This window comes from Notamacropus eugenii, chromosome 4 (assembly GCF_028372415.1).
Source record: "Notamacropus eugenii isolate mMacEug1 chromosome 4, mMacEug1.pri_v2, whole genome shotgun sequence".
NCBI classification, from domain to species: domain Eukaryota; kingdom Metazoa; phylum Chordata; class Mammalia; order Diprotodontia; family Macropodidae; genus Notamacropus; species Notamacropus eugenii.
This window is the reverse complement of record NC_092875.1, coordinates 408528229-408544464: the sequence shown is the minus strand read 5'-3', so window position 1 is coordinate 408544464 and position 16236 is coordinate 408528229. Positions and strand designations below refer to the sequence as shown.

General features: G+C 39.1%; 1 protein-coding gene across 14 annotated transcripts in view; it reads right to left on the bottom strand.

Moving 5' to 3' along the window:
• The window catches only part of ARL15 (ARF like GTPase 15), a 508217-nt gene that overhangs the window by 322661 nt on the left and 169320 nt on the right, over positions 1 to 16236 (bottom strand). For all 14 annotated transcript variants that reach the window (XM_072605638.1, XM_072605639.1, XM_072605641.1 and 11 more), the window contains one exon: positions 15062 to 15206. In XM_072605638.1, coding sequence (XP_072461739.1) covers positions 15062 to 15206 — 145 coding nt within the window. The remainder of the gene's footprint in view (positions 1 to 15061; positions 15207 to 16236) is intronic.

The window sequence follows — 16236 nt, the reverse complement described above, 5'->3', positions numbered from 1 at the left end:
GCATATGCTAGCTCCAAACCCACAACCCATAAAATACCTGTAAAGAAGGGCTCCCAACAAATTCTGGAGCAGCAGAAGCCACAGAACAACAGAGGGGAGGAGATTTCTGTTCCAGAGAGACCTGAAAAACCGACGCCAAAGATCTGTCGTGCACCGGACCCGGAGCGGAGCCCAGCCCTGCCTTGGCCGTGGGGCACCAAGAGGAGCAGATCCGAGCAGGCTTCAGGGACAGAATCTCCAGCAGCCACGCAGGTCCCTCCACCCACAGACCCTAAAGGTCAGTGAGAGAGTCTTTTTGGCTCACCAAAAGGGGAGCGCGGTGTCTCCATAACTCAGGCCCTCCTCGGGAGGCAGCAGCAGAGGCAGCAGCGGAGGCAGCAGCGGAGGCAGCAGCAGACAAGGGCTCCCAAAGCAGGCAGAAGCTCAGATCCATTCTTGAAGGTCTCTGCATAAATCCCCTGAGGGAACTAAGCCCTGTGTGGCAGCCCTGCCCCCACCTGAGCACCTGATCTCACACTAAATAGCAGCCCTGCCCCTGCCCAAAGCCCTGAGGCTGGGGAGCAGCATTTGAACCTCAGACCCCAAGCACTGGCTGGGCAGAACTGAAGGCGAGGTGGGTGTGGCGAGAAAACTCAGAAGTCAAGGCACTGGCTGGGAAAATGCCCAAAAAAGGGAAAAAAAGTAAGACTTATAGAAGGTTACTTTCCTGGTGAACAGATATCTCCTCCCTTCCTTTCTGATGAGGAAGAATAAGGTTTACCATCAGGGAAAGACACAGAAGTCAAGGCTTCTGTATCCCACACATCCAAAATAAATATACCATGGGCTCAGGCCATGGAAGAGCTCAAAAAGGATTTTGAAAATCAAGTAAGAGAAGTGGAAGAAAAACTGGGAAGAGAAATGACAGAGATGAAAGAAAAGCAGGTCAACACCTTGCTACAGGAGACCCAAAAAAATGCTGAAGAAAATAACACCTTGAAAAATAGGCTAACTCAACTGGCAAAAGAGGTTCAAAAAGCCAATGAGGAGAAGAATGCTTTCAAAAGCAGAATTAGCCAAACGGAAATGGAGGCCCAAAAGCTCACTGAAGAAAATAGTTCTTTCAAAATTAGAATGGAACAGATGGAGGCTAATGACTTTATGAGAAACCAAGAAATCACAAAACAAAACCAAAAGAATGAAAAATAGAAGATAATGTGAAATATCTCACTGGAAAAACAACTGACCTGGAAAATAGATCCTGGAGAGACAATTTAAAAATTATGGGACTACCTGAAAGCCTTGATCAAAAAAAGAGCCTAGACATCATCTTTCATGAAATTATCAAGGAAAACTGCCCTGAGATTCTAGAACCAGAGGGCAAAATAAGTATTCAAGGAATCCACAGATCACCACCGGAAAGAGATCCAAAAAGAGAAACTCTTAGGAACATTGTGGCCAAATTCCAGAGTTCCCTGGTCAAGGAGAAAATACTGCAAGCACCTAGAAAGAAACAATTCAAGTACTGTGGAAATACAATCAGGATAACACAAGATCTAGCAGCTTCTACATTAAGGGATTGAAGGGCATGGAATATCATATTCCATGTTCAAAGGAACTAGGACTAAAATCAACAATCACCTACCCAGCAAAACTGAGTATAATACTTCAGGGGAAAAAATGGTCTTTCAGTGAAATCGAGGGCTTTCAAGCATTCCTGATGAAAAGACCAGAGCTGAAAAAAAAAACTTGACTTTCAAACACAAGAATGAAGAGAGGCATGAAAAGGCAAACAGCAAAGAGAAGTCATAAGGGACTTACTAAAGTTGAACTGTTTATATTCCTACATGGAAAGACAATATTTGTAACTCTTGAAACTTTTCAGTATCTGGGTAGTTGGTGGGATTATACACACACACACACACACAGCACAGAGTGAATTGAATAGGATGGGATCATATGTTTAAAAAATGAAATTAAGCAGTGAGAGAGAAATATATTGGGAGGAGAAAGGGAGAAATGGAATGGGGCAAATTATCTCTCACTAAAGAGACAAGCAAAAGACTTTTTAGTGGAGGGAAAAAGAGGGGAGGTGAGAGAAAAACATGAAGTTTACTCTCATCACATTCCACTAAAGGAAGGAATAAAATGCACACTCATTTTGGTATGAAAACGTATCTTACAATACAGGAAAGTGGGGGTGCAAAGGATAAGCAGGGTGGGGGGGATGATGGAAGGGAGGGCAATGGGAGGAGGGAGCAATTTGAAGTCAACACTTTTGGGGAAGGACAGGATCAAAAAAGAGAATAGCAGCAATGGGGGGCAGGATAGGATGGAGGGAAATATAGTTAGTCTTACACAACACGACTATTATGGAAGTCATTTGCAAAACTATACAGATATGGCCTATGTTGAATTGCTTGCCTTCCCAAAGGGAATGGGTGAGGAGAGAGGGATGAAGAGAAGTTGGAACTCAAAGTTTTAGGAACAACTGCCGAGTACTGTTCTTGCTACTAGGAAATAAATGCAGGTAAATAGGGTATAGAAAGTTATCTGGCCCTATAGGACAAAAGAGAAGATGGGGACAAGGGAAGGGAGGGATGATAGAAGACAGGGCAGATTGGTGATAGGGGCAATTAGAATGCTTAGTGTTTTGGGGTGGGGAAGGGGACAAATGGGGAGAAAATTTGGAATCCAAAATTTTGTGAAAATGAATGTTAAAAGTTAAATAAATAAATTTTTAAAAAATGACTCTAAACAAATTCTAGCGTAGCAGAAACCACAAAATAACGGAGTGAAAGAGATTTACAACCCAAGACAGCCTGGAAGGCCAACAGGAAAGGTCAACAGCACCCGTTGCGGAGCGGAGTGCAGCCCACCATGGGCCGGGCAGTGCGGCAGAGATAGGACCCTGAACAGGCTTCAGGGCATCACTGGCAGCAGCTGTGGTCCCCAGATTGCTCAACCCACAAACATCACAGACAGCTTCAAAGGTCAGTGGCAAGGCTCCTTCACCCAGGAGAAGGGAACACGGACCACCAGCAGCAGCCACTACAGCGACAGCATCCATTTTTGGAGCCCTCTGCCTAAAGCCCCTGGGGGAACTGAGTAGCTGATCTGAATCTCAGCCCTGAGCCCAGCCCTGTGGTGAGGAGGAGTAGAGCACTGGATGGTATGGTGGAGCTGGAGGAGGTTGTGGAGAGGGAACTCTACTCCCAGATTCTGGGCTGAAAAGTTTTTGGTTGCTTCCAGACCAATGACTGTGCCATCTTGGAGGAACCGAGAACTTACATGTCCCAAGAGTATACCCTCCTCTTGACAAAGGACTCAAAAGTCAAGTAACTGGCTGGGAAAATGCCCCAAAAAGGGAAAAAAATAAGACTATAAAAGGTGAACAGGTATTTTCTTCCATCCTTCTGGATGAGGAAGAACAAAGCATACCGTCAGAGGAAGTCAAGGCTTCTGCATCCAAAACCTCCAAAATGAATATGCAATGATCTCAGGCCATGGAAGAGCTCAGAAAGGATTTTGAAAATCAAGAGAGGTGGAGGAAAAATTGGGAAGGGAAATGAGAGCAATGCAAGAAAATCATAAAAAGCGAGTCAACAGCTTGCTAAAGAAGATCCAAAAAATGCTCAAGAAAATAACACCTTTAAAAATAGGCTAACTCAATTGGCAAAAGAAGTCCAAAAAGTCAATGAGGAGAAGAATGCTTTAAAAAGCAGAATTAGTCAAATGGAAAAGGAGGTTCAAAAGCTCAATGAAGAAAACAGTTCTTTAAAAATTAGAACAGAGCACATGGAACCTAATGACTTTATAAGAAACCAAGAAATCACAAAACAAAACCAAAAGAATGAAAAAATAGAAGACAATGTGAAATATCTCACTGGAAAAACAACTGACCTGGAAAACAGATCCAGAAGAGACAATTTAAAAATTATGGGACTACCTGAAAGCCATGATCAAAAAAGAGCCTAGACATCATCTTTCATGAAATTATCAAGGAAAACTGCCCTGACATTCTAGAACCAGAGGGTAAAATAAATATTGAAAGAATCCACCAATCACCTCCTGAAAGAGATATGAAAAAAGAAACTCCTAGGAATATTGTAACCAAATTCCAGAGTTCCCAGGTCAAGGAGAAAAAAAGCAGCCAGAAAGAAACAATTTGAGTATTGTGGAAATACAATCAGGATAACACAAGATCTAGCAGCTTCTACATTAAGGGATCGAAGGGTTTGGAATATGATATTCCAGAAGTCAAAGGACCTAGGATTAAAACCAAGAATCACCTATCCAGCAAAACTGACTGTAATACTTCAGGGGGGGAAATGGTCATTCAATGAAATAGAGGACTTTCAAGCATTCTTGATGAAAAGACCAGAGTTGAATAGAAAATCTGATTTTCAAACACAAGAAATCAAGAGAAGCAGGAAAAGGTAAACAGCAAAGAGAAATCATAAGGGACTTTCTAAAGTTGAACTGTTTATATTCCAAATGGAAAGATAATATTTGTAATTCTTGAGACTTTTCTCAGTATTTGGGTACTTGGAGGGATTATACACACACACACACACACACAGACACACACACACACACATACACACACACATAGACAGAGAGCACAGGGTGAGTTGAATAAGAAGGGATGATATCTAAAAAAATAAAATTAAGGGGTCAGAGAGGAATATAATGGGAGGAGAAAGGGAGAAATGGAATGGGGCAAATTATCTCTCACAAAAGAGGCAAGAAAAAGCTTTTTCAGTGGAGGAGAAAAGGGAGGAGGTGAGAGGGAAAAAGTGAAGCTTACTCTCTCCACATTTGCCCTAAGGAGGGAATAACATGCTCACTCAATTTGGTATGAAAATCTACCACAGCCTAATGGAAATCAGGGGAGAAGAGAACACATGGGGTGGAATGATAGAAGGGAGGGCAAATGGGAAGAGGGAGTAATTAAAAGTAAAGACTTTTGGGGAGGGACAAGTTCAAAGAGAGATTAGAATAAATGGGGGGCAAGATAGGATGGAGAGAAATATAGTTAGTCTTCCACAATATGACTATTATGGAAGTCTTTTGCAAAATTACACCTATATAGCCTATATTGAATTGCTTGCCTTCTCAATGGGGATGAGTGGGGAGAGAGGAAGGCAGAGAAGTTGGAACTCAATTTTTAGGAAGGAATGTTGAGAATTGTTTTTGCACACAACTGGGAAATAAGAAATACAGGTATGGGATATAGAAATCTATCTTGCCCTACAAGAGATGAGAGAAGATGAGGATGAGGGAAGAGAAGGGTGTGACAGAAGGGAGGGCATACTGAAGGAAAGAATACCCATAATGCAAGGCAATATGGGGGAGGAGAGGAGAGATGGGGAGAAAATTGGAACTCGAAATTTTGTGGAAATGTATGTTAAAAACTAAAAATAAATTAACATTTAAAAAATAAATAAATCATAAAATTAGTAAATAGCAGAGTCCAGATTCAAACCCAGGTCTTTCCTCTAAATGACATGGACTCAACTCCCTTCTTTTATTTTTTTAAAAGATTTTCCCCTCTCTCCAGTCTTCTTCTGGTTTTGACTTGTTTACTTACTTGGATGTTGGTTTGAAACACCGAACTATATTATTGATCTGTGGTATATCTAAATTTAGGTTATGATGAGATGGGTTATCTACTATTAGGGTATAGGGTCTTTGAGGACATTCATTAAGTGAATGAATATTGTAACTGAATTCTATTGCACTACAAAATCGCTCAAAACTCTGAGGCGGGATATTACATGTTAAACAGATATGCAAAACTTTCCAGAGTACATCACTGATAAGTCTTTACTATTCTATTCTAGCTCAGACTATGAGAAAGGGATTTATATTAAAAGAAAAAAATAGATCTCTCAAATCACTTCTGTTATGGTCGTATTTGATGCCTATATTAGGGGTTATTCTATATGCTACAGCAATTGCTCTCACATATGCTATTTTGAACAGGACCTGAAATGTTTTTACATTGTCAAACACCATGTGAAAATACATTCATTCATAATGATTACAGAATACACTAACTTTTTGGAATTATTGTCTTGTTATACTGATTCTGCTAGAGGTATTCATGTGATAAAATTCAAAAAGGGGGTTTTAGAATCCCAATCTACATGTGCCTATCTGCTCTTTAACACCATCTGAGCCATCATTGCTATTTTTCCCATGTTTCATTATCAAGCAAAATGTGTGGAGTTTGTATCAAGCAGAGATTTTCAATGACCCTAAGGTTCTTTAACTCTTCCTTCTTCAGATTTTAGCAGTTACTCAATTCCATCTCTCACTTTACCTAATCTAGGTTTAGGTATAGTTATATCTTACAATATAATTGTAAAAATAACCATACCTGCAGATAAGTAGTATGTTGTTGTGTGACGTGAAATGGGAGATACTATTGACAAAAAGCAGTATGAAGCCCTGCTTCATATAAGATCTGCTTCCAATTTTGTTATGACAGAGTGTATAATCAAATATTTGTGCATAATATCAAAGCATTTACATCTTCAGCCTATTTCATGGACTTTCCTGCTTTAGTGATGAGTATTACGTGTACTAAAACATTTCTAGTAGGTAGGGTCAGGTATTTATTCCTCATTTATTACACCGTACCTTGCCTTCCTCTTGTACCAGACCATACCACCTGCTTTACTGTCATTGAAGTTTTCAAGGCCAGCCCACAAACTTGTGCCAACATACTAATTCCTTAAATTCACAAAAGTAATTCATCACACTGGCTGAGTAAGCTAATACAATTGGTGGCACAGCCAGGGCCCAATTGTCCAGCATTTTACAGTTCCTGCCAGGCCTTTATAGTGATTATACTGGCTGTAAAATGCACAGAGTCCACATTGCACATCACTCAAACTAGCACTTGCCTAACTTTGTCATTGCCCATATGTCCCCAACCCTCCACTCCCCAGGATACAGACCAAGTACTTGATTTTGAAGGGGGTAGAAGTAGTAATAGTGGTGGTGGGAGGAGGAGGAGAAAATGGTGGTGGTGGTGATAGTGCTGGTGTTAATAGTATCCGTAGTAGTTGGGGCAGCTAGATGGCTCAGTGGACAGGGCACTGGTCCTGGGGCCAGGAAGACCTGAGTTCAAATCTAGCCTTAGACACTAAGTAGTTGTGTGACCCTCAGGAGTTACTTAACCCCTATTTGCCTCAGTTCCTCATCTGTAAAATGAGGACACATTGAAGAAGAAAACAGCAAACTCCATGGACATGACTAAACAACTGAACAACAACAAAACAGAAGTAGTAATGGTACTAGTAGTTGTAGCAGTAATAATAGTGACGATGGTAGTCGTAGTAGTAGTAATGGTAGTAGCAATAGCAGAAGAAGAAGCAGTAGTAGTGGTGGTGGTGGTGGAAGTAATTGTAGTAGTAGCAGCAATAGTAGTAATAGTAGTGGTAGCAATAATGGTAGTAACAGTGGTGATGGTGGTAGTAATAGTGGTGGTGGTGGCAGTAGTAATAATAGTAGTAGCAGTAATAAGAAAAGAAATGCTAAAATTAGTAATGGCAGTAGTAGTAGTAACAATGGTATCAATAGTGGTCATTGTTATAGTAGTGGTGGTGGCGGCAGTGGTAGCAGTAATAGTGGTGGTAGTAGTAGTAGCAGCAGCAATGGCAATAGTGATAGTAGCCATCATAGTAGTAGTAGTAGTAGTAGTAGTAGTAGTAGTAGTAGTAGTAGTAGTAGTAAATTACCATCATCTTGCCTCTGCCATTACCTAACACTGTAACCCTAGGAAAGCCATTTTGTCTCTCTGGGTTTCATTTTTTTTCATTATAAAAATGCTAAGTTAAAAATCAGAAGATCCCTAAACTCTGAATTAAATGAATCCGATTTCATTATTACAACTTCTCCATGTAACCGAGAAGAATGCAAATCATCCATACCCATTCACCTGTATGACTCTTCCACGTGCTTCCACAATTCCTCCATAAGTAGTCTAACTCAACATGCACAGATTTCTTGACAACACATGAATACCAATGGGACATATAGGTTGTCCCTCAGTAATCTATTGGTCTCATAATATGACTGTCCCATCTGTTTTTCTAATTATATATCTCCATGGGAATACTTTTTAAATTGCTTATTCAATAAAATATTTACTTAATAATATGCAGTGTTTCTTTACATTCATCTTGCACCTTTCTATTCAAATAATTTACAAATTTAATTCTTCAGAAATTGAAGTATTCTCTAACATTCAGCCACATATTATGTCTGGAATACTTTAAAATACTTTAAAAGACAGTCTTTTGTTGCAAGCAGTTAACAGATCATTATAAAAACACTGTGAACATTTCCAAAGACCACTCAGCCTACTATCATCTTATTTAATTCTGTCCTGCTTCATTGTCCAACATCTTCATCCACAATGTATACCCAAGATACGGACACTGACAGACCTATCCTAGTAATGGTCTATCCAAGTGACTATCAAATGTATGCTTCAAGCACTTTGTTTTTCTTGAATGAAGAGTCATTTCACACTGAGGCAATAAGCAAAATATTGTAAAGAACTCACCATCTATGAGGAAGTCCTTTTCCATCTAAATACTTGATGAACACCATTTAATATATTGGCAAATGTGACTCCCTGTTTTATGTAAAAATTGATATTATCAGAGGATCTTTAAAAAGGATTATTTCTGTTACATCTTTTAAGGGATCTTATATGATTTTTTTGATATATAATGGGAAACTCCATACTGGAAGAGAGACTTTAAGGAGGATTTTGCCCTATCAAATCAAATATTAACTGAATAAAATTTTTTATGGTGTTTGTCCTTCATTGCCAAAGAAGACCGTGCCATCAGAGAAATGATGACATGACTTGTACTTGACTTTGTTTCGAGAGAGGGAGGGCTGTGCAGGTCACCAGCTTCACTTCTCCTCCAGAGCCATCTGAATCTAGAGACCTGATATTCCTCAGGAATTCCATAAAGAATAAACGTGCAAATTTTATTAGAACATAAAAATTGATAACTCTGATAGGAAGTGTTTTCTGTGTGCTATCTTTAAATTTGAGTCTTCATTTTTCAAACTTTAAATCAATCTCACTTCAAATATTCCCTTTCTGTCCGCAAGGCCCCAAATATACATTTGGGACATGGATTTTGTAATTTTTTATACAATGGGAACATTCCTAGAATTGTAATGAAATGATAGTTTCCCAATTTAGCTTGCCTATTTTTATTCATCGTGTGGAATAACTAAGTATTTTCCTTGGACTTGCAAATAGAAACCACAGTATCTAAGTGAGTGTGTGTATGTGTGTGTGTGTGTGTGTGAGAGAGAGAGAGGCAGAGAGACAGAGAGAAAGAGCATGTGCATGCACAAATGACAAACTTTTGAAATTCTGAATTGTTCTACAGAGCTATTCAAGGGAAAGACATTCCACAGATCTAGAGACCTTGACCAAAAATAAGGGAATAGTTGGGTTATGGCAGCTTTGTGATGCTTGGACTCTATTCTGGTAAGATTCTTGTAAACATGATTTCAACATCATAAAACAAGATTTAATATTTTAGCATTTAGAGAACACAGTCCTACGGTAGATATCAAAATCTCTCTCTCACTAACACTGATGTTTGTTGACTTAACACATTCCCAACTAATGCCAAAGTTATTTAAATGTCTTTTTCAAATTATCATGGCCTTTTATAATGTGTTTAGTTACTATTATCCAGTTTCTTTTAACCAAATAACGTAATACTTGATGCAGTTATATAAGTAGAGTAACCTACTGCTTTGGAGGGTACGTATCGTCAACCTCAACCTTTCAACAACAAATGTCTACTTTTCCTCAATCTGTTTTCAATTATTGTGTCAATATACTATTCTAAGCCTTTAGGTTTCTTTTTTCTGATAAAAGCCCTTGAATTTGTATAATGTAGAATTTAACAACCCTTCTTATCAACAAATTCCTTGAGAGAATATGGCCCAAGGAATTCACTGACATACACACTTCACTCTAGTTTCCATACCAAGACAGAAAAGTAGGAAGCTCTTTTATCCAATTTCTCCTCCTCCACCAGCAGGTTTGGCTCTCTGGAGAATTTCTCAGCCTTTGAGTTTTGACAACTTAAGTATCTTTTTAAAATTCTGTCAAATGTGAAAGATGGCCCACATTAAGAATCCAATCCTCAATCCCTTCTCCTTAAGAAGAGGCAAACGCTCTTCTTTTCATGGATATAGTAGACAGTCCCTTCTTAGAATATGTTTTCTTATTAAGAAACCAACTCTTTGAGGTCATCACTCAAACTTTTTAATATATTTTAAAACTCTACCATTACGCAAATCTTAAATTTTAGACCCTGATCATAACCAAAATTAGTGGAAAATCTAAGTAGAAATAATAAAGACAACTGAAATCCACAAGTAACTCTAAAATTTCCTCTTATCAAGTTTCCCCCACAAAAACCTTTAAAAATCAATTTTTACACAAGAAGCTGATCATTTTGCACATCATTAACATCCAGACAACTGTTAGAGGTACCAAAAGGAATTTATTGAGAAAATAAGCTCCTATTTCTGAAGGAATACAATCTTCTACCATGTGAAATACTAACCATACGCTTCCATAAATGTGAATACCTCATCACTCTCTTTAGTTTCTTTTTAGGGCTGTAGAAATTGGCACACCTATATTCATTTCCGTACAATCACCTGTTTCTTTTGAATATAGTTTCTCATCATTCCTCAATGCACTACTGAATTTCCCACAATAATCTCATACCTTCTCTCACTAAAGCAAGTACCCATTCCTTTTAAGGTTTTTACTGCTAAAAGTGATGGGAGGTTTTGATACATCAGAAGATTCATAATGTCATCGACATGGATATGTGGATGGGAATCCATCTCTATCTTCCTTTTCCTCCTCTGAGACCCTTGTCTATTGTTCTTCTACTAACGCACCACAGAGGATCTACCTAACATACTGAAAGCTTTTCTTTTACATTAAGGGTACTTAAGCAAGAGTCCATTAATTTGTTTTGCTTTTTCTCCCCATATTTTGATATGTCTATCAAAATATATAGGATATATTTGTTATCCTATATATTTTATTAATGAATATAAAAATATTATTTTGAGAAGGAATCTATGGGCTTTACCAGATTGCCAAAGGGTTCCATGACACAAAGAAGGTTAAGACCCCTTGCACTAAAGCTTTTAACAATTTAAAAGTACCCATTGAAGGAAAAGAACCTATATGTACACAAATATGTATAGCAGCTCTTTTAGTGGTGAAGAACTGGAAACTGAGGCAATACCCACCAATCAAGGAATGACTGAACAAGTCACTGTATATGATTGTGATGGAATACGATTGTGCTGTGAGAAATGACCAACGGGACACTCTCAGAAAACCTGGAAAGCCTTGCATGAACTGATGAAAAGTTATATGAGCAGCACCAGAAGAGCACTGTACACAGTAACAAGATTATATGATGATTTACTATGAACAATTTAGTTATTCTCAGCAATACAATGATCCAAGATAATTCTGAAGGACTGATGATGAAAGGTGCTGTTCATCTCAAGAGAAAGAACTGATGGAATCTGAATTCAAATTGAAGATGTTCTCTTTACTTTATTTTTCTTGGGATCTTTCTATCTTTGTTTTCTTTCACAGCATGACTTACATGAAAATGTGTTTTGCATGAATACACATATATAACTTATGTCAAAATGCTTGCCTTCTCAATGAAGAGAATGGGGGGAAGGGAGGGAATTTGGAACTCAAAATCTGAAAAAGAATTTTAAAATTGCTTTTACATGTAATTGGGAAAAATAAAATATTACTTTTTGCTGGGTGATTTAATCATTTTATTAATAAAGCCAGCAGATTTATTGATAAAAGGATGGTCATTTGGCCATCACAGCTTATATGCCCTTCAAAGAGTAGGTATTCCTGAAGATGGCAATTAACCGTATGTGACTGGTTAACAATTAATCACAGAATGGATATTACAATGACAGGCTGGGCTATATTACAATGAAGGTCTTGGGGTATCTTGGTCAAAGAGACTTATCAATTCCCATACCTGTCGAACAAAAGGGAGAATCAACATTTTCCCAGATTTATCCAAGTAAACAAAATCAATTTCAAAGTTCTTAAGGGAGACCTTAAGAGTGTCCTTGTATAAAATATTATTTTTAAAAAAGAAAGTATCCACTGAAAACTCATGCTCTACCAATAGAGATCCCTTACTTATACCTCATGACCAGTCCACCTCCATCTGATTATGTATTTCTTCAATGACATCATTTATATAACATCTTAAATGCGTTATCATTGGAAATATGCTCCAAGTTACCCGAACCTATCCAACATCTCTCCATAACTTTTTTCCCGGAAGACCATAACTCACTTTTATCACTACCAAAATTAAAGACAAAGGGTGACATGAACAATAAGAGCAGCACTCTTTATACATAAGAAGCCAAATTAAGATTCATATAAGCTTCAACATCCAGATTCAGTGAATTTCCTGAACTTTTTCATATTTAATATAGTGATACAGAGAACAAAATCTAGTTACTAGGGGCGAGGAGAAACAATGAGAACAGAGTTGCTGTCTAGCAGACTAGGCTTAGGAGCAGCAGTTGTTAGGAATACGGGACAGTGTCCCTGCTTCTTTCTCCATCATCCCAACCAATCATACCAATTCAGAGCCTGCCCTGGATTAGCATTAGGGCACAGTGAGTAGCAGGCAAGGGCAGAAGTAGAGGGTTGCTGGGAAGTAAGATGAGGACTGGGAAGCATCAATGTCTTTAAGCCATAAAGATGAGGAGGGCAGAGGGGAGGGAGAGATGAGGGAATTGGGAGAAATCCCAGGTAGCAATATGGGGGAGAGATGGGTCTGTAGCCATCTAGCTGAAAATAATATTCCCAGGCAGTTGTTCTTATAAAAGAATGGTTAAATGTAAATGAGGAACTGTCTATCATGCCTACTGTTCTCTTTTATCATTTACCCCATATTTTATATTTGGGAATTCAATGACCTCTTTATTTACATTATATTGTGAATGTTCCTGGACATGATAAGCACACAACTTCCTGTGTTCAAGTTCTTCAAGAAGCTAATGCCTTTTAGGAATGGCCTCAACATTCTTCACTTCTCTGTCTAGTTATTCCCTTTTTCCGTCCAAATTTTAGGCATTCATCTTGGCTTACATAAAGGATAGAATTTAAATGCCCAACTCTTTAATGTTGCTACAATGTGTTAATTCTAGAAAAAAGGCTGTCATGGGTGTGCTTCTCTCTCAAATTCAAATAAAGAAAGGGGAGGAAAAGGGAATGCAGGGAGAGAATGAGAAAAGGAGGGAGAAAGAAAAGAACTGGGAGGATATGGGAGAGGAAGAAAGGGAAAGAGGCAGGAAAACGGGAGGGGATAGAGACTGAAGGGAAGGTGAGAGGGGTAATGAGGAACAGGAAGGAGGAGAGAGGGATAAGGAAAGGGAAAGAAAGGTACAAGGGAAAGGGAAAAGAGGAAAGGAGAGAAATGGGGAGGAAGAGAGAGGGACAGAAAGAGGAGAGGGGAAGGGAGAAAGAAAGGGAAGGAAAGGGAGAGAAGAAAAATAACGAGAAGAAAAGGGGTGGAGAAACAGACAGACAGAAAGTCAGTGCCCTGCTCTTCTGTTTCTTCTTGGTTTCCTCCTAAGAATATGCCCAGGAAGAAGACAAGGAAAAAGCAGTAAGAACAAGGTCATAGAAACATACCTTCACTTACTCTCATTATACAAAAAAGAAACTAGGCACATTTGAAGGCAACAGAGAAAAAAAAGAAAATGAAAAAGAGATTGACCAATGGGACAATTGCCCAAAATAGAGAGGAGGGAATAAGATGAGAGGCACTGAAAAGCTGAGGTTTGTCCAAAAGTTCTAGCTCATCCTCTAAGACTGGCCCAAAGGAAGGGTGGGGTGAAAATGCAAAGAAGTCTTTGAGATGGAAAGGACCAAAAATCAGGAGCTCAGAGATGATGGCTATTATCTTCTCTGTGAAATGGAAGGCAAAGTCTTCTACTGAAACTGAGAGATGTGGTGGTACATTTAGGGGCTTAAGGGGAGAAGGAGAGTCTGTGAAGTATTATCTCTATTTTAAAGATAGGAAAATGGTTTGGAAAAGTCCAGTGATTTATTGACTTTACAAATCAAGTAAATGGTACAGCCAGTGCTCAAAGGAAGTTCTTTTGACTACAAGTCCAGAGCTCTTCCTCTCTATCTTCACTGCTCTCTATGAATGTTGCATTCTCTCCAGCTACCACACAAAACTAGGGGGATACATATGGGATAATGCCCATGTTGGGTTAGATCTGAATTCATACTTCCCCTGGAATGACTATTCTAAGATCAAAACATTTTCTGAGGAATAGAAAAATAATTTGCCAGACCTTAGCTCATGATGTGTTTATCTTCCAAAAAGTGTCAGTGGCATTGCCAAGTGTACACTGGGCGACCCCAAACCTTAAACAAGTTGGAGAGGCAGTTTATGGGGCAATGATGCTTGATCTGCTGATGTTCAGTTATTTCAGTCATGTCCGACTCTTTGTGACCTTATTTAGGGTTATCCTGCCAAAGATACTGGTGTGGTTTACCATTTCTCCAGTTCATTTTACAGATGAGGGAACTGAGGCAAACAGGGTTAAAAGTCACAAAGTTGGTGTCTGTAACCAGATATGAACTAAGGAAGATGAGTCTTCCTAATCCAGGCCCGGCAAGTCTACCTGCTTTGCCATCTGGCTGTCTAATGATGTTTATTAGATCTGAGTACCAACTCATTTTGCTGTAGGTGTGCGGTTAAGTATTCGTTTTCAAGACTAACTCATATAAAGCTTTTAATTTTTCTAGATTTGATTGTCATCCACAGGGCTGTAAAATCATTAGGCAAATAAATATGAAATGTAATGCTATAACTTTGTTGAATAAATGGATTTAATAGAGTAACTGAAGACCATAGAAAAGATATAAATAATCTTAGGAGAAAACAAAAGGAAAAGTAATGTGAATACAGAACCCTACCTGTTGTGGACACGACATTCTCCGGGCTCTCACCACACAGCTTCGACAACAAACTGGTCTTGCCAGCACCCGAGAGGCCTATGCAGACCAAGTCATACTCTGGTCTTGGAGGAGGGGGTCCCTTGCAGCAAAGTGCTCTAAAACACTGAGAAGAGAGAAAAAGACATAGCTTTCAAAATCTATGGCAACAAAATGGGACAGTATTTTAAATAACTGAGTGCATCTGCTCTCTATTGTATGTCACTGGCAAATCTGATTTTGTAGAACGTATTTAAGTCATGGCAGTTGAGTAGCACAGTGGATGGAGAACTGGGTCTGGATTCAGAAGGACCTGAGTACAAACCTGGCCTTTAACACTTACTAGCTGCGTGATCCTGGACAAGTCAATAACCCTATTTGTCTCTGTTTCCTCATCTGCAAAATGAGCTGGAGAAGGAAGTGGGAAACCATTCCACTATCACTGCCAGGAAAACTCTAAACAGGGCCATGAAGAGTCAGACACTACTGAACAATTTTGTGTCACCTGAGAATATTTCCTCATTGCTAAATGTGAATCCATGCTTCAGATAACACTGTTTCCCCTTTCCCGGTGAGCACAGAAATTCACATCCCATCTGGGGAAGCAGTTTTACACAGGGGCAAAACCAGGGAAGTGTAAGTCAGTTTCAGATTACTTCCAATCCATAGCATGCCTGGAGAAGTGACTGGCTCAGGAGGCAAGGATGCAGGACCCTATTTGGGGATATATCCAAAAATACCATGCTAGACCAGACCAAACTCCCTGGATCTTCCCCCAGAGAAGTTTCCAATCTTTGTGAGAGTCCTAAAATCAGCCAGATGTATTATTATACCCATGAATTTGAGAGGGACTTCATCTGGAGTAAATTCCTCAACACAAATTAGCCCTCCAATTACAGGGTTATATTAGGGGCAAAACAATGTTCACTCATATGGATTTGCTTCAGTATGGGGCTAGAAAACTGGTGTGTTTTTTTTTCTTTTCTGCTTGATTTATGGCAGTTAGGTAGTGCAGTGGATAGAGCACTGAGCTTAGAATCAGTAAGACTCATCTTTCTGAGTTCAAATCTGGCCTCAGACACTTATTAGCTGTGTGACCCTGGGCAAGTCAACTTAACCCTGTCTGCTTCAGCTCCTCATCTAAAAAATGAGCTGGA